We start from the raw sequence: 21,126 nt of genomic DNA, 5'->3' as shown, positions 1-21,126 counted from the left end.
AAACTTGGTTCCCTGAAAGGAGGGAACAAGATGCTACGTCAGTAGCTGATGCTGTGGGATCTCCTAATAGGGGCAGAGACCTTGAAACCCTATAATATCACAGCAATTTGATTGGCTGGTGATGCTTGGTGCTTTGCCCTATGCTTGCATCAACACAGGCATATATGCTAGAGCCCAGCATCACACCATCAGGATTATCCGACAGAAGGAAGGGGAGTGTTTTTTTCTTCCCCTTGACAGGGAAAAATTAGTTGTGCTACACTGTGTTTCATTCCCTCCTTTCAGAGAACCAATGTTACATCAGTAACCGAGATATTCCCTTTCAAGTCAGTCACTTCGATACTACATCAGTAGCTGATGTTGTGAGAACCGTATACCATAATGCCATGCTACTGATAGCTCAATGTAGACTAGCCAACAGGGTAGTAAAGAGGCATTGCTATAACATCCCTTCATATTGAAAATTAGGAAGGAATGTGAAGGAACAAAAAAACATATGGCTTGATGCCAAAACAGAGACACTAGCCATACCGGGTATTAGTCCAATGTCTTAATAAATTTTCTCAATCATTGTGAACAAGAGGAGCAGAACAGACAAGCACCTGGCCAAGGACTTTGGTTCAATGACACTAGTCAATGGGGTAGTGCAACATTGCTCAACTGATAAAAACAAAATAAGATCTGTATCTGAGTACCTATTTTGAACAGAGACTTCTTGAGTGTCAGATTCAATGGTCTCAAAGCCAGTATTGGCGGCAACTCACCGCTCTTTTTGGGATCAGAAAATAACAGCTGTATAAGCCTTTCTGTTCTTCGCCTGTCCATACGCTCCCTATGGCATATTTGCTGAGGAGTTTCTGTACCTCTGAGTGTAGAACTGGTGCATCCCCCACCAGTTCTGTGGAGGAGAGAAATCCGTTGAAGCAAGGTTGCCTCTTCGCAAAATGATACACATATCCTTTCTGGACTGTGTTCATTTGCCCAAGCAGCAGGTTAGAAGATGGGTCAATCAGCAAAACAGAGTTGGTTAATGCTAGAAATGTGTTAATTTTTGTGAGTGTATTAGTGCCTCAAACAACTGCAACAAGGTTTACAAACTATATTTGGTTATGACAAACTTTTGGCACACAGCCAACAAAAAAAATGCAGAGGGTGAGAGCGAAAGGAATGTTGCAAGAACACAACAAATTGTTCAGGGCCTTCTTCTAAACCAGATCCATGCGTGTACAACCCCGCTTCATAGGTGCCAAACCATCAGGAACACTTGGCCCACCCAACTCTTGGGTACACTGTAAACGTTTATATTATTTAACACACACACACACACAATCATGTTGACATGATTGCATAACACAGTTTCTGAAGATTTGTCAGCTGCAAATTTATGCTACGACTCTCCCGTTCTACCACATCCCAATGGATTCAGATCCGATGACATGGAAGGTCACAATGCAAGTGGATGGTGATCAGCACTTTAAAGCTAAAAAACAGTCATAGTAAAAGTAATCCCTAAGACTCCAGTGGTTAAATTAATATCTCCTAAAGCAATACAAACACTTTGAGTTAGAAACAGATAAATATTTAAGTCCTTTTCACTATAATTGTTTACATCTGGTCACTCTCCATTGTGCATCCATGAGGTGAATCAATTCAAGCTGCCTCTCACTTGACGTAGGTGCATTGGCATGTTCAAATGAAAGCAAACCCAATCAAGCTTGTGAACAGCGTTCTCTTGTAAACAAATCGAGCTGCACTTATGACAGCGTGAATTGATTCCACTGGATTGATTCCACTAATTTAACAACTAGAGTCATATGGATTACTTTTACTATGACTACCTATGCTTTTTGGAGCTTTAACATGCTGATCACCATCCAGTTGCATTGTATGGACCTACAGAGCAGAGATATTCTTTTAAAAATCTTCATTTGTTTACTGCTGAAGAAAGAAAGTCATACACATCTGGGATGGCATGAGGGTGAGTAAATTATGAGAGAATTGATGAGAGAATTTTTTGGTAAATGAGTGCTTCACTAATGGAAACGTAAGGATAACGTACAAAAAGCAATAACCTGCACACTGCAAACGAGAACAGAGCACCACCAACTCAAGTGAAATGAAAGGGAATAAATCACATACTTGGAGCCCATGTCCTCCTCCCTCAAATAGAGATTTTGTGATAAACATTAGAATAACAGCAGAGATTCTCCATTTTCAAATAGCAACCCCCATGAAAGAACTCATAACACAACAGACATGTCTTTGGCATTAATGTCAGTGGGATCTCAAAACCAAACAAAAAGTTTTCCATAAAAGTGGTTAAGTATTAAGTAGGGTTGCCAACTGTCCTGTATTAGCCAGGACTTCCCATATTTTTTGCAATTCCATGTGGTGCCACTAGGAACACAATTTAGTTTTGTTTTATTGTACGTGCTTACCTATGCTAAAACATAAGTTGGACAATTGACCAGAAGTGAAAATTCTATAAAAGCTGATCAATCTTAAAGAGGCCCACACTGCGGATTCATCATAACATGATTAAAACATATTTTTTCAAGTAAACACTTAACCACTGTATAACAGAGCAAGTAAAGGCATACATTCCTATTTAAAGCACTTACATTTCCAGGGTTCCTCTCTGCATTTTTACTGTGATTTAGGTGGAGAATATTACTACACTACAGTTTAAGGAAAGTAATGTTAACAAACTCAGTAAGCAACAAGTAATAGGCTATAGTAATGCATATGATTTTGCACAAACAGTGATGATTATAAGAAAACTGGATGCGAAAAAATTAAAAAAACCTATCCAACCTCACCGATTAGATCCATCATCTAAATTTAGCACGAGCCATGTTAAATGTAGAGATAAAGATTAGCACCCATCTTTTTATTTTCCTCCCCTTTTTCTACCCAATTTGGAATGCCCAATTCGCTTTAAGTCCTCGTGGTGGCACAGTGACTCGCCTCAATCCAGGTAGCGGAGGATGAATCTCAGTTGCCTCCACATCTGATACCGTCAATCCATGCAGCTTAACTCGTGGCTTGTTGAGCATGTTACCGTGAAGACATAGCGCACGTGGAGGCTTCACACTATTCTCTGCGGCATCCAAGCAACCCACCGAGAGCGAGAACCATATTATAGCGACCACGAGGAGGTTACCTCATGTGTCCTGTATTAGCTAGGATGTCCCATATTATGGGACCAATCTTTTTAATCATACACACAAACAATCCAATGCCATTTCTGTGAACATATGGCCAGTGGTGTTTAATGTTTAGATTTTGCTAACCAGAGCATCATAATTAGAAGGCAATTTGTGTTTGGCGCATTAGTGTGTGCATCACATAACTACAGTATGATACATACTGCGTGAAGAGCTGTTGTAGAACAGACATAATCACTAAATCATATTACAAAAGCCATTTTTTAATGACTAATTATGATCATAGTTTTTTGGGGATAAATTGTGTTATATCTTGCCTAGGACACCAGAATCATCACCAGATTTTACAGTTCCCACACCTCAAGAATCCCAATTTAGGCACTCAATAATTTTCCCCTAATTAAAATGTTGTACTCCTTAAGAAATAAATTGTAATTTTGAGTTTAAAATCATAACCACTCACTTGAGATGAAGATTCTAGTCAAATCAGTAACCTAATAAAAGCAGTTTGATTCTACAAGGAGCGGGTACCATAATGGGGGTTAGCATGTTATGATCACAGGACTAGACAATTACTACTCACTTAGGCTGCATCCTAAATATAGGCAGCTGACTTGCTGCCTAACCAGTTAATTGCTCAGCCAATAGTGCTTATTTTCATCCTGTCTCTGTACACAGCATTCGAAGGCAGCATTTTCCAGTTTCGGACTCAGCCTTAATCTCAGTAACCATCCTGTTATTGGACACTTTCTCTCGTGGATTTAATAAATCATGACTGACTGTGAATATTGAAATTCTACAATGGCATCAGTAACTGAAAACTAGAGTGTTTGACTGATGCTGCAATCCATGCCACTAGATGTCAGTGTATGTCTAAAATGACATGCATAATAAATACTTTAAATTTTCAGATATTACATTAAAAATGGTAAGAGTCTTGATATTTACTTCTTTTAAAATATGCATAATAGGCTTCTGCATTCATTATAAAAGGTCACTCCATATATATACAACATTTCACAAAACTTTTTATTCCTAATAAATGCATATGCATTCAATACACTATACATTAGTGTACCTGTTTAAAGATGCACTAAATTATAATTTTTGACTGTTTTCAGCGTAAAGAAGATTTTTCAACAGTTTTGTCAACAGTTTAGATAACAAAAAATGAAAAGAGAAATAATTGTTTCTGTAACTGTTAAAATGATTCAGCACAATTACTACTCCACAAAAATTCCACAGCAAGACACAAGTTCTCTGAATTAATTCAATTACTTCACTTAAATTTCCTTAAAGGGACAGTTCACCCAAAATTGAAAATTCTATCTTGATTTATTCACCCTCATGCCATCCCAGATGTGTATGACTTTCATTTTTCTGCAGAACACAAATTAAGATATATAGAAGAATATTTCAGCTCAAGTGGTTTAATCCATGTCATCTGAAGTGATACAATCGATTTTGGGTGAGAAACAGACCAAAATATAACTAATTTTTCACTATAAATCTCAACATTAGCGGTCTCCTTGGCAATCGAGAATTTAAGCTCAATTAAGGTCCAAACATACTCTACTTAAGTACATGAACGCAGACGCATCTTGCAACGCAAGCTTGATTTCACGTGTTGTTGCGTTGTGAAATGTGTCAGAGCACAATTCATAACCTGACACAAATACGTGCTTTATTCTCAGCGTTGACACAAGGGGTGCTACAGCAGATTTTTTTTCAATCAACAACTATCATGGCGGAGCAGCAATTTAAGGAGTCTTGCAGAACAAATTAGATTATACAAACATGTTGCTTGTCGTCTTTTTAGCAAATACAAAAGCACACTCCTCAACTCTCAACATGTTGACTCCACCACATCCGATTTCTTAGTGCCTAAAACTCTTTCGACCTCTTGTGGTCCAGGGTTTGTAACCGGCAGAGCAATGCAAGACCGCATGTAATGCATGTACAACGGGACCATGCCTTGGCATAGCGCTCGCGTCTGCGTACTAGCGTGAAGTATGTTTGGGCCCTTACACTTCTTAGCACCATCTAGCACTATGCGCGGGTGTCAAACACTAGGCAGTGTAATCCAGCATAAAAATATAATTGTGCCTAGAGACTGCAATTTTTTTTACATGACATGAGGGTGAGTAAATGATGAACTTTTCTTTGAAGGAAAATCTAGCTGTTTCTTTAATGGAAAAGTGCACCCAAAAATAAATTTGATAATTAAATACAATTGTTTGGAACAACATGAGGGTGAACAAATAAAATAATTTTCATGTTGGAAAATCATGAATTTGTTATACTACAGATTAAGGTGTGCTAAACATAATACAAATGTAATAGTAGAACAGTATTTTTGAGAAACATATTAATGAACGTACACACAAGATGAAAACTACATATGATGCTATCCACAAATTCATGAGCGCTGCCGTGTTGAGATCATGTGACCAACAGAATGAAATATATTAAAAGGTAATAATAATAATAATAATGACATTAAAGGAAGAAACAAACCTGAAGGAATAAATTCATCATCGCTCTGTTCTTCTTGTGTTGTAGTTTCTACTCACGTCTTCATCAGATTTCTGCAGACCACCAGCTTCACTGAACACATCTTTAATGATATCTGCAACATCAGCTGCTCTCTCGTGATGAACTTCTGAACAAAAATAAATAAATAAAAGAGATGTCAAATATGCTATTTGGATTCATTTTCCAAGCATTAACAGGCTTATCATTGCCTTCATTTAACTAATTTAAAAAGTCTGCTTCTGTTTTAAACAGCTCTGAAATTAAACATGACATTTTTAGATTTCAGCTTGTTTCTAATGAAACTGAACTTTTTAAAACGTCGTCCACAAATCAGCGATTATAGCACCAACGAAAGAAAAAGCAACAGATAAACATACCTCTCACAAACAACGTATAACACACATGGAACATGCACCGGCTCAGCGTTCAAACTGCGAGTTCTTTTAACCGATTTGGGTTTGATTTACAAATCAATTTATTATGTATTTTCGACACCAAATTGACTGGACTGTAGAGCATTGCGTTTGGGGAGAAAATCCTGGGTTTTCTTCGACTTTGGGTAATATTATGTCCGAAATAATCCAGGGGCCTGTGTAGCTCAGCCAGAAAAGACGGCTGACTAACAAATTAGCCTGGTTGCTAGGGAGGGTAGAGTCATGGGGTTACATGGGGTAACCCCCTCGTGGTCACTATAATGTGTGATTATCGCTCTCGGTGGGGCGCATTGTGAATTGAGCCTGGATGCTGGGGAGAATAGCGTGAAGCCTCCAGAAACGCTAGGTCTCTGCGCGGATTGACAGTATCAGACGCAGAGCCAACTGAAATTCGTCCTCTGCCACCCGGATTGAGGAGTCACTACGCCACCACGAGGACTTGGAGCATTGGGTATTCCAAATTAGGGAGAAAAACTGATAATTTTTTGTGAAGGTCTCATTAATACTGAATTGGAAATATTTACCAGGCCATTATGTATAGATTTAGTTTAAACCTTGTCCCAGTCTTTAATATTAAACTTTGGAAATTCATTATACAAATTTGAATTATCCAATGTTTTTATTTATAATAATGATCTATACAGAGTGAAATAAACAAATCGTTTCAATAAGTGTAAAAGCCATTCAAATTTTTAAAAAAAATATGACTGTCCTATAGTTGTGGCATAATTTCCACCCTAATAAGTTTAAAAAGTTTGTGTTCTTAACCACGTCGACAAAAGTGTCAGTGTTGAGCATGCTTGAGCTGAAATTTCAGACAAACGATGCGACCGATTTACTGCTGTAACATAATCCCAATAATAACCATACAATTATTTAAATTTGAAACATTTTATTAATAAAATGATAACACACAAGGTGCCATTCTCATGTCCCATCACAATCCAATCTTTCGAATCTTTTATTTTCATAAACAAAACAAACCTTTCATTTTCCAGTAAGAAAATTACACAAATGTCGTAAATAACGAAAACGGTGAAATATTTACATTGAAAAATAAATGTGATCACCAGTTTGTTAGGGCTTCTCTGTGAGACAATATTTAAAGTTAAACCATTTTTTTTAATTGATCGCAAAGGGAGGCACTTCATATCAAATAACCTTAATTTTAGGGCATTGAATCTCAATATTTCCATCCATAACACTTTCATTAAGCCTGATTTGCTGAATTTTACTAGTAATTTGTTGCCAAATATGCACCTCAGGGCTAACTAGCACCCTAAACTGAACTAGAACAGAGTCTTGGCTAATGAACACCATACAAGACTGATGAACCAAAAAGTAGTTCCAATTAAAACGAGCTTTGGACCTAAATCAGTGCTTTTTGGACTTCCTTTACACCATTAAGTCCTATGTAATGTAAATGGCTAAAATGTGTGGTTAAGAGAGGGATTCAAATGTCAATAAAAAGGGACCAGAAACTACTAACCTAGTGTGAGGTACAGAACAACAGAGATAAATACAGCAAAACCAACATTTAAGCACAGGATGAACTTCGGTTTTCACATGTCCAATCATTTAATCAGGGAGATCGCCTTATGAAATTACTAACCAGCAAAACTCATGGGTCAGTCGGCCTCGTTGAACCAGTGAATATTTGTCATAACAATTTGGCAGAGACTGCCTATTTATAGATCAGTGGCACAAAAATAATCGAAGCACAGCCAAAAAGTCAACGGTGCATGCCTTGATTAGAAGAATCTTTAATCTCTCACCAATAGGGACACAGATTTGGATTACATTTTGAGAACCTCCAAAATAATTGGTCTTTAAATGTCAAGATGCCCCACTGTCATGCTTGCCCAACCATTCTTGCCTTCAACACCTAAACTCAACTGTTTCTGCTGCACAGTTTGGTCAATTTTGAAGTTAAATAAGACAAAATCTGATTACCGCTAACTGTGCCTCTCTCTCAGTGAATGACAACGTGTGTCTATATACAATAAAAACAAGATCGTTCTGAGAGATCAATCAAAAATTATTGGGGCGAAAAAGAAATTAATCACTAGAAAAACAAGAATGAATAAAAACAGAAAATTTAAAGTCTCAAGATGGTTCCGAACATTCTGGACTGGAGTCTGTTGGCTCAGTCCTGGAACAGCAGAGCATATCTGGCTCTACTGGAAGGTCAAAGGTCAGAAGCGTTGTCATATCTTCTCCTGAATGAAAGGATGCTGTAGGGCCTGGTTGATGGTGATGCGCTTAGCTGGATCCAGCATCAGAGTTCCGTCCAGCATATCCTTGAGCTGCATGACCTTCTTTCTCTGTTCCTCAGGTAACCTCTGACATCCAATCATGTCCACAAGTAGGTCTTTAGTGGGGTTAATGGTGCTCATCACTGTAACCTTCTCCTGTAACAAAAAAAGGGGAAAAAAATGAACAAAGGCTAAAGGTGACATGGATTTTTCCACCAAGTTTAATATGGATTTCAGCTGCAAAAATGAATCCTTCAAAAATGATCACAGTGTGAACTTAATTTCTGCTTTTAAACAAAGTATAATGTATAATCAGCCAGTAATTATCTAGAAAGCTAGAAAACAACGAGACAGTTGAACTGGAACATACCCTTTCAGTCACTTTGTCAACCTCTATGTACAGGAAATTCAAGTTCTGGTCAAAATGTTGGTCTTTAAACAGGCCTTTACGTATCATCTGCACACAGACAAATAAAAGAAGCACAAAAATGACATTAAATTGTGAATTGTTAAATTGTTATCAATGTTTCTAAGCACAATAATTTCAATGGAACTTTTGCAGACATACACATATGGCAATATAACATTTCCAAAACAAACTAGTAAAAATAGAGCAAAGTTATTACCGGTAATTGGACAGTACACCTTTTTTTTAAAGGTATATTTAAAGGCATAGTCCACCCCCCAATTTTTTTTTGGTAATAATTCTCACTCTCATATTAGTTCCAAACCCATATGAATTTCATCTGTGGAACACAAAAGGAGGTGTTCGGCAGAATGTCTGCTGTCACCATTACCTTTTATTGTGTAGTAAAATAATGCAATGAAAAAGAATGGTGGCTAGGGCTAACATTCTGCTTAACATTTCCTCTTGTGTTCCAAAGAACAAAGAATGTAATTCAGGTTTTGAACAACATGAAGGTGAGTGATGACAGATTTTAATATTTAAATCCCTTTTAGAAAGACGTCTCTGGTTCATTACCTTGTTGGGCATCTTGCCCTTGACATCCATGGCTAGTTTTAGCATGTGGTTGTTGGAGGAGCCAGGGAACAGAATCTTCCCTGCGTAAAGCTCATAAAGAGTACAGCCGACTGACCACATATCAATCCCATAATCATATGGCTTACCGATGACTGGGGAGGGAGAGAGAGAAAAAATGAGTAATGGGTATCTGATCAATTTATTTTTTCTGTACTATTGCAATCCTACTTTGGTAAGTTGAAGTAGACATCACACAACAGTATCAAGTTTACAGGTCGACCGATAGTGAATTTTGCCAAGCTTGTGGAAAGGCCGATAACCATTTACGGTAATCAGCACATGGTTTTTAAATGGATTTATTGAATGTTAAAATAATGTTCTTAGTCTTTTCTTACTGTGACAGGCACAGACAGTCCAAAATGAATAAAACACCAGATGCAGTTTATTGTGCAATAAATATTCCAATAACCAGAGAACTCAAAATTGTAATAAAAAATATGGACAACTATCGGTTGACAACCAATAGTAACTATCGCCGCTGATCTATCGGTTTGATTAGCTCTAGTCCACGTGGAATCTACGCACATATTCTGCAGTGATTTTTTTAAAGAAATCTGTGGAATGAATTTAAAGAAGGGAAATTATGTTAAATGAAGCCAAGACTATTATACACTTATTGAAAGATATAAGTATTACCAGATTGGCTGTATTTTTTGTAGTATAAATTAATTGAAGCAGGAGAATGTGTAGAACATGGCATCCATATTCTGTGGAAATCTGCAGTTGTGTAGATTCCGCGTAGCCAGCAATTACCAAACGAAAACATCTCTCAACAGCAAACTCACCGATTTCAGGCGCTCTGTAAAATCTGCTGACCAAGTAGGGTGTAATTTCATTGTCGGCCACATGGGACGCTGAGCCGAAATCACACAGTTTAAGAATGGTCTTTGACTCATTCACCTGCAGACAAATGGGAAGTCAATGAAAGAATGATTTATTAAAGACTCTGTGCTAACAGCACCTTTGTCAAATGAATTAATTATGCAGTAAATCCCCGTCTAGTCAGGGAGGTTGTGTGAGGTTGTAAAGATGCTCACTAGAATGTTGTCTGGTTTAATGTCGGCGTGGAGGATGTTGCAGCGTTTCAGTAGTTTGAGGGCCAGAAAGAGCTGCTGACTGTAGGAACGCACTGCCTTGATGTGAAGTCCTACATCTTTACCATACTTCTTCAACACCTCACGCAGATTCATACTGGTAGAGTGGAAGAGATAAATATGGGGGGGAAGCAGAAAATGAGAGTATTGGGCATTTTCGTATCTATTTTTCAAATGTGCTTTGTTGAGGAGGCTCTCAGTAGAATGAACACACACACACACACACACACACACACACACACACACACACACACACAGAAGTACCTGAGAGGTTCAAACACCAAACAGAGATGCTGTTTGTGGTAAAAGTGCCTGAAGAGACGCAAACAGTGGAATTTATCATCCGGATCTGCGTCATTCAGTTTCTTCAAAAACTCGAGCTCCTTCAGGCCTGTCTTCTGCCTGCAGTCAGACACAATAAAACTGTTAAAAACCATATAAATAACCTTCTGAGCCAGTGCACTTAAAACAAAAAGGGAAAAAAAAGGGACAAAATGAAAGCGTATACACAGCATATTTTGCTCTTCAAATTACAATTCAAAACAGCACACATCAAGTAAGGGTGACAATCATTTAGTGTAGTACTCACATGAGCTCATTGTTACGGATGATCTTGACTGCCACCTCCTGGCCAGCCCGGGCAGTGTCTCTAGCTCTCACCACATTACTAAACACACCCTGACCAGTGTACCCATACACATCATACCGCTTGTCCAGTATCTCACCAATGTTCACACCTAACAAGAGAAAGACATTGTCACTGTTCAAGTTATTTAGGTCCTATTCAATCTTGCCTTTTTAATATACACCAATAAGGGGTTGAGAAAAATAAACAATGAACCACTTCTTGTTCCTTGAAAATGACGACTTACGGTAGTATCCTTCTGAATCAGTCCAGTTATCCCTGAGATTGGGGTTCTCTTTAAAGTCTTTACCAAACCCTGCAGCCCTGAGCCTGGCACTCTGATGGGAAAGACAGACAAGTCAGAATTCTATCTTGAGTAATAATCTGGGGGTTACGTAGAATAAGAACAAAAAGAGGGCAGAATCCAAATATAATGCATGATACAATTAATTTGATTCAATGAAACAATCAGAACACGCATCTGTTCTTCCTTCAGGTTACCGTAATAAGCTTAGTAATGGCGAACCTCTGTTGCTGATCCGTGTATTTGCAAACTGTGGTTGGCGTAACTGGAGATGCCAGAACCATCGTGTTTTAAAAATGGCAAGTTATAGATTTGCATTCTGTTCCATTCAGCTGTGCTCCATGTAGCTTGCATTCTGTGCGTACTTCTCCTGAGTGTAGTGTGCTGATATTTTTTTTACTCTTTTGGAGCCTGTTGTGATGATTCATCCTCCAACTTAACTCGGAATTTTAAACTTCATACTGGGTAAATTGCAATGGAACACCACTTATTGGTCTTAAAACTTGGAAACTAGTACGAAAATCTTTAACTCTGACATAGCCGAGATGCAGGTGTGTGACGTCATGCAAACGTAAGCACTCAGGGAGATTTACAGTCAATGATAAACCATCACTTTTATCACATAATATACAGGGAGTCAAAGTTTCTACATTATAGGACAAAACTTGATGAGCAAATGTGTTTGGAACACCCGTTTCAGCAAATGGTGAATTAAACTTTCTTTTGATTATTGTAAACCATCAGGACAAACTCTAGCACTGCAGTATCGTTAATTAGTTTGGTTGCTAGGAGACGTCACTGTTGACAATCAAGGTACTGCTGAAAATCACAATAAAATCTATCTCAAAAATAAAAGGCCCCTCTTTGACATGTTTGTGTCACATCATGCATTTTCATTGTCGATCATTGCGGTCACTTCCGAGTACTCAGTACTCGAGTTCTTGTGCCCATCCCTAGTAGCATGTCCAAAAATCTTACATCAAAGTCTGCAGCAAACATGTCATCTGACTCAGTGAACATATCAGGTGCTGAAGGTTTCTTTGGGTTGGCTCCTGCAGATGAGAGGACAAACAGAGAGCAATGCTTTAGTATTTTGCTTAGGAAAAAATGCTTCATGTTATATGGCATTAAAAGAGAGACAAGTCCCCAGCGAGGGACAATTCATTAAAAAAGTCCTACATTGTTTCATACAATCCAAAACATTACAGAACATTTTCTGAAACATGCCAGTCTCCCAACCCATGCAAACCTCTCCAAGTACACCACCTTCTTTCTCTTGAGCGATGAGATTCTGCTTAGCCTTGATGTTGGCCTCAAAGGTGTTCAAGTTCTCCCGCTCGTATTCCTTCACGTCGGCCGCTACGCGTTCCAGGATGTCATCAGGGGAGGGCGAACGACTCCGGGAGCTGCTCTGAGGACTGCTGGGCTCTGATGCCATGGAGCCCATATTACTGTCCTCGTTTACGGCTCTATATTTCTAAGTTAAAATCAAACAGAGGATTTGAGTTTTACAGGTCATCACTCTCAAAAGAAGTAACTGTCCTTCTGGAGGATTGCTGTACCATTCGTTACCTGTACAATAGCAAGCCGCTGTTGTCGTCGTTGCTCAATCAAAGCCTCTTCGTCCTCCTCCTCTGCATCAAAATCTTCTATCCTAAACAAATTACCATCAACATGAATTTACAATCAACAGGCTTTTATTCAGTCATAACTAACTGTATAGTGAATATTTTTACTAAGCACTGCAACATACAGTTTGGATATTCATTTTTAGGTTCTTTGATTCAAACTGAAATTATAACATGCTTTGGAGGAAACTGCCTTCAAATGCTCTCTTCCCTCAAATGGATGAAATGTGGCAACATGCTGGATGGAGATCAGAGATTGGACACAAAAACCGGTTACGAGAATGAAAATCTTGTTCCAAAGTGTTCTTGAGCACACCACTGTGAACGATCTTCTCTCATTTAGCTCATGAACGTGCAACAGATGTCAATATTCTCACAAAAGAACAAAAACATTTCTAATTGTTTCTCACCCATATGCCTTAAGACTTGAAATATGTTGAGTCGAATGGACTATTTTCATAATTGTTGGTCTTTTCTTTAAGCTTTAAAGGGATTGTACACCCAAAAATTTGCATTCTCTCATTTACTCACCCTTATGCCATCCCAGATGTGCATGACTGACTTCAGCTGAACGCAAACAAAAAAGAAAATTTCAGCTCTGTAGGTCCCAACTAAGTAAATGGGTGCCAAAATTTTAAGCTACATAGAGCGAGATGCACGAAGAATTTGAATCACCAAAAACAGAAGAGAATGTAAAAGTGAAAATTAAGTGGAGATTGACTGAGCAGGGAGGAGAATTTATAGTAAAAAAGTACTTAAATATTGATGTGTTTCTCACCCACACCTATCATATTTACATTTAACCACTGGAGTCATCTGGAGTACTTTTATGTTGCTCTTATGTGGATTTTGGAGCTTCAACAATTTTGCACCCATTCACTTGGATTGTATGGACCTACAGATCCTAGATATTTTCTAAAAATCTTTGTTTGCATTCAGCAGAAGAAAAAAAGTCATACTCAGAGACGGCATAAGTGTGAGTAAATATTAGGCACGCAAAACATTACCTTTTGTGTTCTGCATTAGAAAGTCATACAGCTTTTAGGGTAAGTAAATTATGGCATATTTCAGTGTGAACTATTCCTTTAAGGAAATGTTGCATGTTATAACTCACACTTCTTCAGAGTCGTCGTCTTTGTCTGCTTTCATGCCCTCTGATAGGCTGCCTTTGAACTTGTCTTCATCTCGACTCCGCCTTCTCCTCCTCGCACGATCTCTGGAGGTGGATCGCCGTGGTCTGAGGCGCCCAAATCGATCCCTATCAGCAGACCTGAGGGAACAGAACATTACACAATTAAGATGGATTTCACCAAATAACACCAACAATTAATTAGTAGAACTCAGTAGAAAGGCCGTATTTGAAAACACTTCAGTCTCACCTGCGTCTGAGGGGTGATCGGCTCCACCTCCTGGGGGAGGGGCGAGACTGTCGCCGTGGTGATACAGATCTGCGTCTGAGTGGAGAGCGGCTCATCCTGCGCCGAACTGGACTTTTCTCCCGTGACCTCCCAACCCCACCATCAACACGAGGACGCTTCCTGAGACAAATGGATTTTTTTTTAAGAAAACATGAACTATTTGCAGCTGTACTTTAACACGTTTGTAACCAGCAGCCATTCAAATTGACACATTGACCGATTTACCTAACCAAAGGCCTGAATCTTGCAGTCCGTTAAGGCACAATGGATGCAAGGACTAAAGCAATGCTACGCAGTCATTGTAATGCAATGAAAACATACAAATTACCCATAAAAAGCCAAATGACGAACATTCAAAATGAAATACAAGCGCACAAAACCACAACCTCAGGATTGCAATGTGCAAGCCCCAAGCTGCTTCAACATGGACTGTCCCTTTACTGGTGTACATGTGTAAAAATGTTGGAAGTTGCTTTGGCTAAACACAAAGCATGTCTCTGTAAGGTGCATGACACATTATGTCTTTATACAGATGTCAAATTGCCAAAAAACAAATAATTACACAAATGAAAATGTTTGATACCTTACGTGTGACTATTTATTCAGCAAGGACATTCCTACTCAGTGGATATCCCTTTACTTTGATATCAAAACCTAAAAATAGCACTGATCCTCTCTAACACTCTCTATGTCAGTCAGGCCAGCAAAGATACAGTATAACCCTTGGAGCTCAGCTATTTACAGATCTTGAAAAAAAGACTACTGCAAAATTATCAGCTTCTCTGGATTTACCATTTAAAGGTATGTGTTTGAGTAAAATTAACAGTTTTATATTATGGTTTTTCCAGCAGGACAATGCTCCATGCCACACAGCCAGGTCAATCAAGGTGTGGATGGAGGACCACCGGATCAAGACCCTGTCATGGTCAGCCCAATCTCCAGAACTGAACCCTATTGAACAAGCGGAAGATGGATGGCCATGAGCCATGAAACAAAGCCGAGCTACTTGAATTTTTGTGCCAGGAGAGGCATCAAGTCACCCAACAGCAATATAAATGACTGGTAGAATGCATGTGATTGAAAATCAGGGATATCCACCAAATACTGATTTCTGAACTCTGAGGTTAAAACATTAGTATTGTGTTTAAAAATAAATATTAATTTGTTTTCTTTGCATTATTTGTGGTCTGAAAATACTGCATCTTTTTTATATTTTGACCAGTTGTCATTGCTGCAAATAAATGACAATATTTGTATTTGGAATTTGGGAGAAATGTTGTCAGTACTTTATAGAATAAAACTAAAATGTTCACTTTATTCAAACACAAAGAGTAAATCCAGAGAAACAGATGATTTTGCAGTTGACTCTAATTTTTTCCCAGAGCTGTATATAGTCTCTGACTCCCTGAGCTTTTCCAACCAGTTCATCCAAAGTGCAGACAAAAGTTGTGCAGCCAACCATCAAAATATAACTACCTCTCAACTTCAACTTTTAGCTGTCAGGTGCTCAGGATTCATGTGAGTTGACGCTAAACATCTCTTAATCCTATAAATGTCCAACACAAACATGTTTAGCCTTTTAAAATAAGATGTTCATAATGACAATTTGCTTCCATAACTGAGTTTGTTAATTAAGAGGTTGTGCTGATTTGTACCTGGAAGGAGAATCTCTCCTGCGCTCAATCGATCGACTTCGTGCCCTCCTGGCAGGTGATCTATTCCTAGACGGAGAGTGGCTCAGTTTGGAACTGCGGTCTGCAGAACCTGAGGGGGGCTGGTTGGGTTGGCGCTCCCTGTGGCGAGGAGAAGAACTGCGCCGTCGTTGAGGGCTCAGAGCTCGCCTGTGATGAGGTGATCGATTCTCTTTTCCAGAAGAAGTGTCTTTAGATGGAGACTTTCCCGGCCTCTTTTCTCTGTCAGCCTCTGAGCGTCCTGCCCGGGCATCTATGGAATGAGACCGGCGTTCTTGTGACTGACTCTTGCGCCCACGTGAACCTGATTTCTGCCCAGCAGGCTCCCGCTTTTCATCCATACGAGGTGAAGAGCGTCGGTCTGAATGCCACTTCTGGTCAACTTTTCTTTCTGCAGAGGAGCGCCTTCGAGTGGACGGGGACTGGGATTTCCTTGCACGTTCTTTGGATTTGTCCCTGCTCCGGGACCGTTTTCTCTCTTTGGACTTGCTACATTCCTTGACAGTCTCTTTTGTACTTTTGGTCATTCTGTCAAGTTTACTGTCCTTCCCTGTTTTGTCTCGGGATTGGCTGTGACTACGGCGTTTCGCACTAGCTTTGCTGGTGTCCGCCGAGTCCCGTCTAGATCTACCCCGCCTACCACTCTGGTCCCTGGGTGAGCGAGTTGTAGCCCCACCACCTCTTTGTCGTTGCTCCCCATTACGTGCCCTCTGTCCTTCCCCGTCCTCCTCTGAGCCGGAATTGTAACCCTGTAGAATCAGACCCATGCCTGACTGAACTTTCCCCTCCATTAGTTGACTGTCCAGCTCTGCTTTAATCAGTGCTCTCTGTTTCTCCAGTTCCTCTAAAAGGGCTTTATCATCCAAGGTTGCACTGCCCACAATGCCCAGGGATGGAAAGCCATCCTCAGTCCTCTTGTTGGCTGCCCCAGAGGTTGAGGACAATGCCTCCTCTTTGCGTCTATGCTTCTTATGTTTGTGTCTATGCTTGCGCTTCTTATCTTCCTCAGATGCATGCTTGTGTTTTTTGTGCTTGCTACGGTGCTTGTGTTTCTTTTTCTTGTGTTTGCTGCCACTGTGATGTTTGGAACCACTGTGCTGCTTTTCTCCATTAACCTCTGCTTCCTCCTCACCCTCCTCTCCGTCTTCCCCAGACATGTCGCCGTTTTCATTATCATTCCCAATCTTTTCTGGACCCTCCAAATCCTCTGGCCTGCAAGTATAATTCACAAGTTTTCAGAAATATTCAAAACCAGAACTGTTAAAACTTAAGTGTTTAAAAACAACTCTAATGTCTAAAGTATTCGAGTTAACTTCAACCTTGAAATTAAGGACAAAATATTTGCAAGTTCCAGCACATTTCTCACGATTATTTTATTTGGGCGCAAATAACATGCTCAGTCAGTTTGTTTTTGTTTCGTCAAGGTAACACGATTTTTTGGGACACCCTTCTTGTATACCTACTATCTACCATACTTCACATCAAACACTGTATCTGGTAGGTAAATTAGTCTACGTTGAGATTGTGCTAATATATAATATAAAGATACGATTTCTTAAAATTCACATTTTAAATAAAATAGCAATTTTGTGGATTTAAACTTCGATTGTAAACTACTAAATACAGCGTGTTAACTGCAGCCACCTTACGAAACATTAATCAACTGCAACGTGTTTAAATACCGGAGCTAACTTGTCAGAGTAAAGCACATTTAAAACCTAACATTTCACAACACTGCGACGGAATAATTTCCATACAACTATTATTAATCTTGATAACTGGTGGTTGTATACGAGCATTTAGCATTAGCCTGCTAACGCTAGGGTGACAGCAAAACAAGCTACCGAATGCCTAATATTTGGCTTTTGAGATAAACACAGCCCCGGCATAAGCGCTGCTTTTTTCCTCTAAACACTTCCAGACAGACGCTAAACAGAGGTTTTGCGGAGGTTACACTGCACATGTGCTCTTACCCATTATTCAACCTCTTGCTCTGCAAATCCATTTCCACATCGGCCATTTTATTTCAGCAGCGGAACCGCTGTCGTCTTCTTCTGCTGGAAGATTATGTGGCTGAACAGAGCGAAGACGAGCTTCTGTGCACTCTAGTGTTTACATTCACAACTGCAGGGACATCACGTTGCTCAAAAAACATATGTGCAATATTTGTGGAATTTGAATATGTTCATATATGAACTGTAATATTAATGTTACGTTCATATATTGCCTTAGATTTCTGAACGGGGCACAGATCCAAAAATAAGCGCGAATAAAAAAATAATAAGCGCAAAAATAAATAAAAAACGCAGATCAAAGTAATTAGCGTAGATCAGAAAATAACAAGCATGAATCAAAAATATATAAACACATTTAAAATATGCTGCCAAAAAAAAACAACAACAACAACAACAGAAAAATGTAAGCAAAGTCCTCAAAATTGCTTTGGAGTGATGTCACCTCCCCTCTTCTAATGATTGGCTAGGGGAGGAGCTGTTGATCAAGAACTTGTGGACGGAGCGTATTTAGGCCACGCCCACACCGGGGGGGAAACAATCCAACCGTCTCCATTGACTTTGCATTGCGAGAGGCTGCCTCCTTATAACAAAAAAACAAAACAATGTCTTGTTTGAAGACAATGTTTTTGATTAACACTTATTAATTAGATTCACGCTTACAATTTTTGGATCCGTGACCACAATAATTTTTACGGGATTTTGATCCCATACACACTAACTGTATTAACTATTATAATTTGGTGCAAATATTATGAAATGTGCTTTTTATTGCACGAATGGCAGTTGGAGTTTCTAAACATGTTTATTTGTTATAAAAGTACACTTATTTAATCATGCACGGTAATGAGGAGCCACTCATGTTGCTGTGGTTTTTGGTAATATCTCACAATGCAAATGAGAGATAAAGGTAGCTGCGGCTAGGACTAGGATTTTAAGTGAAACCAGCAGAAAAGAAAAAAATCAGCTTAGATTAGCATGAATGTCTAAATGCTTGTCTTTTCAACATGATAAGGTCTGAGGGTAAAATTAGCTGTACCTTTACACAGAAAAGGTTAGTTAGTGATTTTATCACACTAAAATCATTAGGTTACGACCCTAAGGGTCATGTGTTTGGTTGGGGTGTGTTTCTTTCTTTTCTCTCTCAGGTGGTGGCCCCTCCCCCTCCATGTCTCGGCTGCATGTGTGAGTGGCAACAGGTGGATAAGGAGACTGGATAAGAAGACTGTTCTTTCATAGTTTGTTGAGTGGAAAGAGGAGGACGAACTGCGTCTCGCGGAAAAACAGTCTGAAGTGGTAAATACGCCGTGGAAGCTGGACTGGAGATAATTGTAGGAAGTAGGGGATGGATGAACCTGAGTGTAGGTTTGGAGAGGAAGGTAGGCCAAAACGCAAGAAAAAGAAATTTAATAATAAACCAGATGATGAGGAGATGGATGTGTCAGTAAGGAAGGAAACATATAAGGTATTTATTTCCATATTAAAGGAGGGAGCATCCTTTTCTGACTGGAGTCCTATCCAACTAACGAAATGTGTACATAAGGAGATAGGGGAAGTAATGAGTGCGAAAAAATTGAGGAATGGGTCACTGTTGGTAGAATGTATTGATGAGGAACAACAGAAGAAAGCAGTTAAGATAAGAAAGATGAATGGACAGGGAGTGAGAGGAGTAATAGCTTGTGACAAGGAATTGATCAGAGGAGTTATAACTGGGATCCCAGTTAAAGATTCAATTGAAGAGCTGCTGAGAAACATAAAAAATGTGAAAATAAAAGAAGCCAAGCGTCTGAAAATGAAAAGAGATGGTGTTTTGAGTGATAGTTTGTCAATATTGCTAACGTTTGATGAAAACCAACTCCCTGAGAAGGTATTTATTGGATTCATGAGCTATAATGTCAGGGTATACATCCCTCCTCCATTGAGGTGTTTCAATTGCCAAAGGTATGGGCATGTGGCTGCTGTGTGCAAAGGGAAGATAAGGTGTAGTAAGTGCGGAGGAGAACATAAGTATGGTGAATGTGAAGAAGGGGTAACTCAAAAATGTTGCAATTGTGGTGGCGACCATAGTGCAGCGTATGGAGGATGTGAGGTTTATAAACGCATGAGAGAAGTTCAGAAGATGAGAGCAGAGCAAGGAATGTCCTATGCAGAAGCAGTGAAGCAAATCCCTAAACTAATCCCTGAGGAAAAAAAGGTTAAAAGCAAAATGGAAGGAGAGTGTACAGTATGTAAAAAAATTCAAAAAGACACTTGACTTGACTTGATTGTAAAGAAACTGGATTTTGTGCTTTTTATGGCAGATGTTAATAATGGAGCTGCACAAATAAAAAGTAGAACAGATAGGATCAGGATCATAGTTAAATCAGCCAAAAAGTTTTTGAATGTGCAAGGGTTGGAATGGGGGAATGTCGTAGATTATCTTAATGAATCAGAAGATAATACCGTCGAGGAGTCATCTCAAGATCAGACATATTAAGGATAATTGTAATGGTTTTAAATATCATCCAATGGAATGCAAGGAGTTTGATTTCTAATGGACAAGAATTTAAGAAATTTGTTGAAGATCTTGAGGTAAAACCAAATGTTATATGTATTCAAGAATCTTGGCTGATCCCAAAGTTAGACTTTGGTATAAAGGGATATATGTCAGTAAGAAGGGACAGGGAATTTGGTAAAGGTGGAGGGGTAGTTACATTCATTCAGAGGGGGCTCCAGTTCAGGGAAGTAAGGAAAGGAGATGATTTGGAATATATTATTGTTGAAGTTTGGTCTAAAAATTGTAAAATATTGATTATTAATATGTATAATCCATGTAGACAGTTGGAAATGAGACAACTTGAAGGAATTTGGAAGGATCTTTATGGTAGAATAATTTGGTGTGGGGATTTTAATGCACATAGTACACTGTGGGGTGATAGGGA

The 21,126-nt window shown here is 39.1% G+C and overlaps 1 protein-coding gene across 1 annotated transcript; it reads right to left on the bottom strand.

Annotated features, from left to right (window-relative positions):
• Window positions 1-7,060: 7,060 nt before the first annotated feature.
• On the bottom strand, window positions 7,061-18,263 carry LOC127634867 (serine/threonine-protein kinase PRP4 homolog). The gene is made up of 15 exons (XM_052114592.1): window positions 18,167-18,263; window positions 16,158-17,405; window positions 14,464-14,622; window positions 14,199-14,354; window positions 13,029-13,110; window positions 12,723-12,933; window positions 12,435-12,508; window positions 11,400-11,490; window positions 11,117-11,264; window positions 10,792-10,929; window positions 10,471-10,624; window positions 10,219-10,333; window positions 9,374-9,525; window positions 8,762-8,848; window positions 7,061-8,547 (listed from the first exon to the last, which is right to left on the bottom strand). Exons 1-15 carry the CDS (start codon window positions 18,211-18,213, stop codon window positions 8,344-8,346), a joined length of 3,066 nt encoding a protein of 1,021 aa, XP_051970552.1. The 5' UTR covers window positions 18,214-18,263; the 3' UTR covers window positions 7,061-8,343.
• Between the last annotated feature and the right edge of the window lie 2,863 nt (window positions 18,264-21,126).

Source organism: Xyrauchen texanus, chromosome 42, assembly GCF_025860055.1.
Source record: "Xyrauchen texanus isolate HMW12.3.18 chromosome 42, RBS_HiC_50CHRs, whole genome shotgun sequence".
Lineage (NCBI taxonomy): Eukaryota > Metazoa > Chordata > Actinopteri > Cypriniformes > Catostomidae > Xyrauchen > Xyrauchen texanus.
This window is presented reverse-complemented; position numbering and strand designations above follow the sequence as displayed.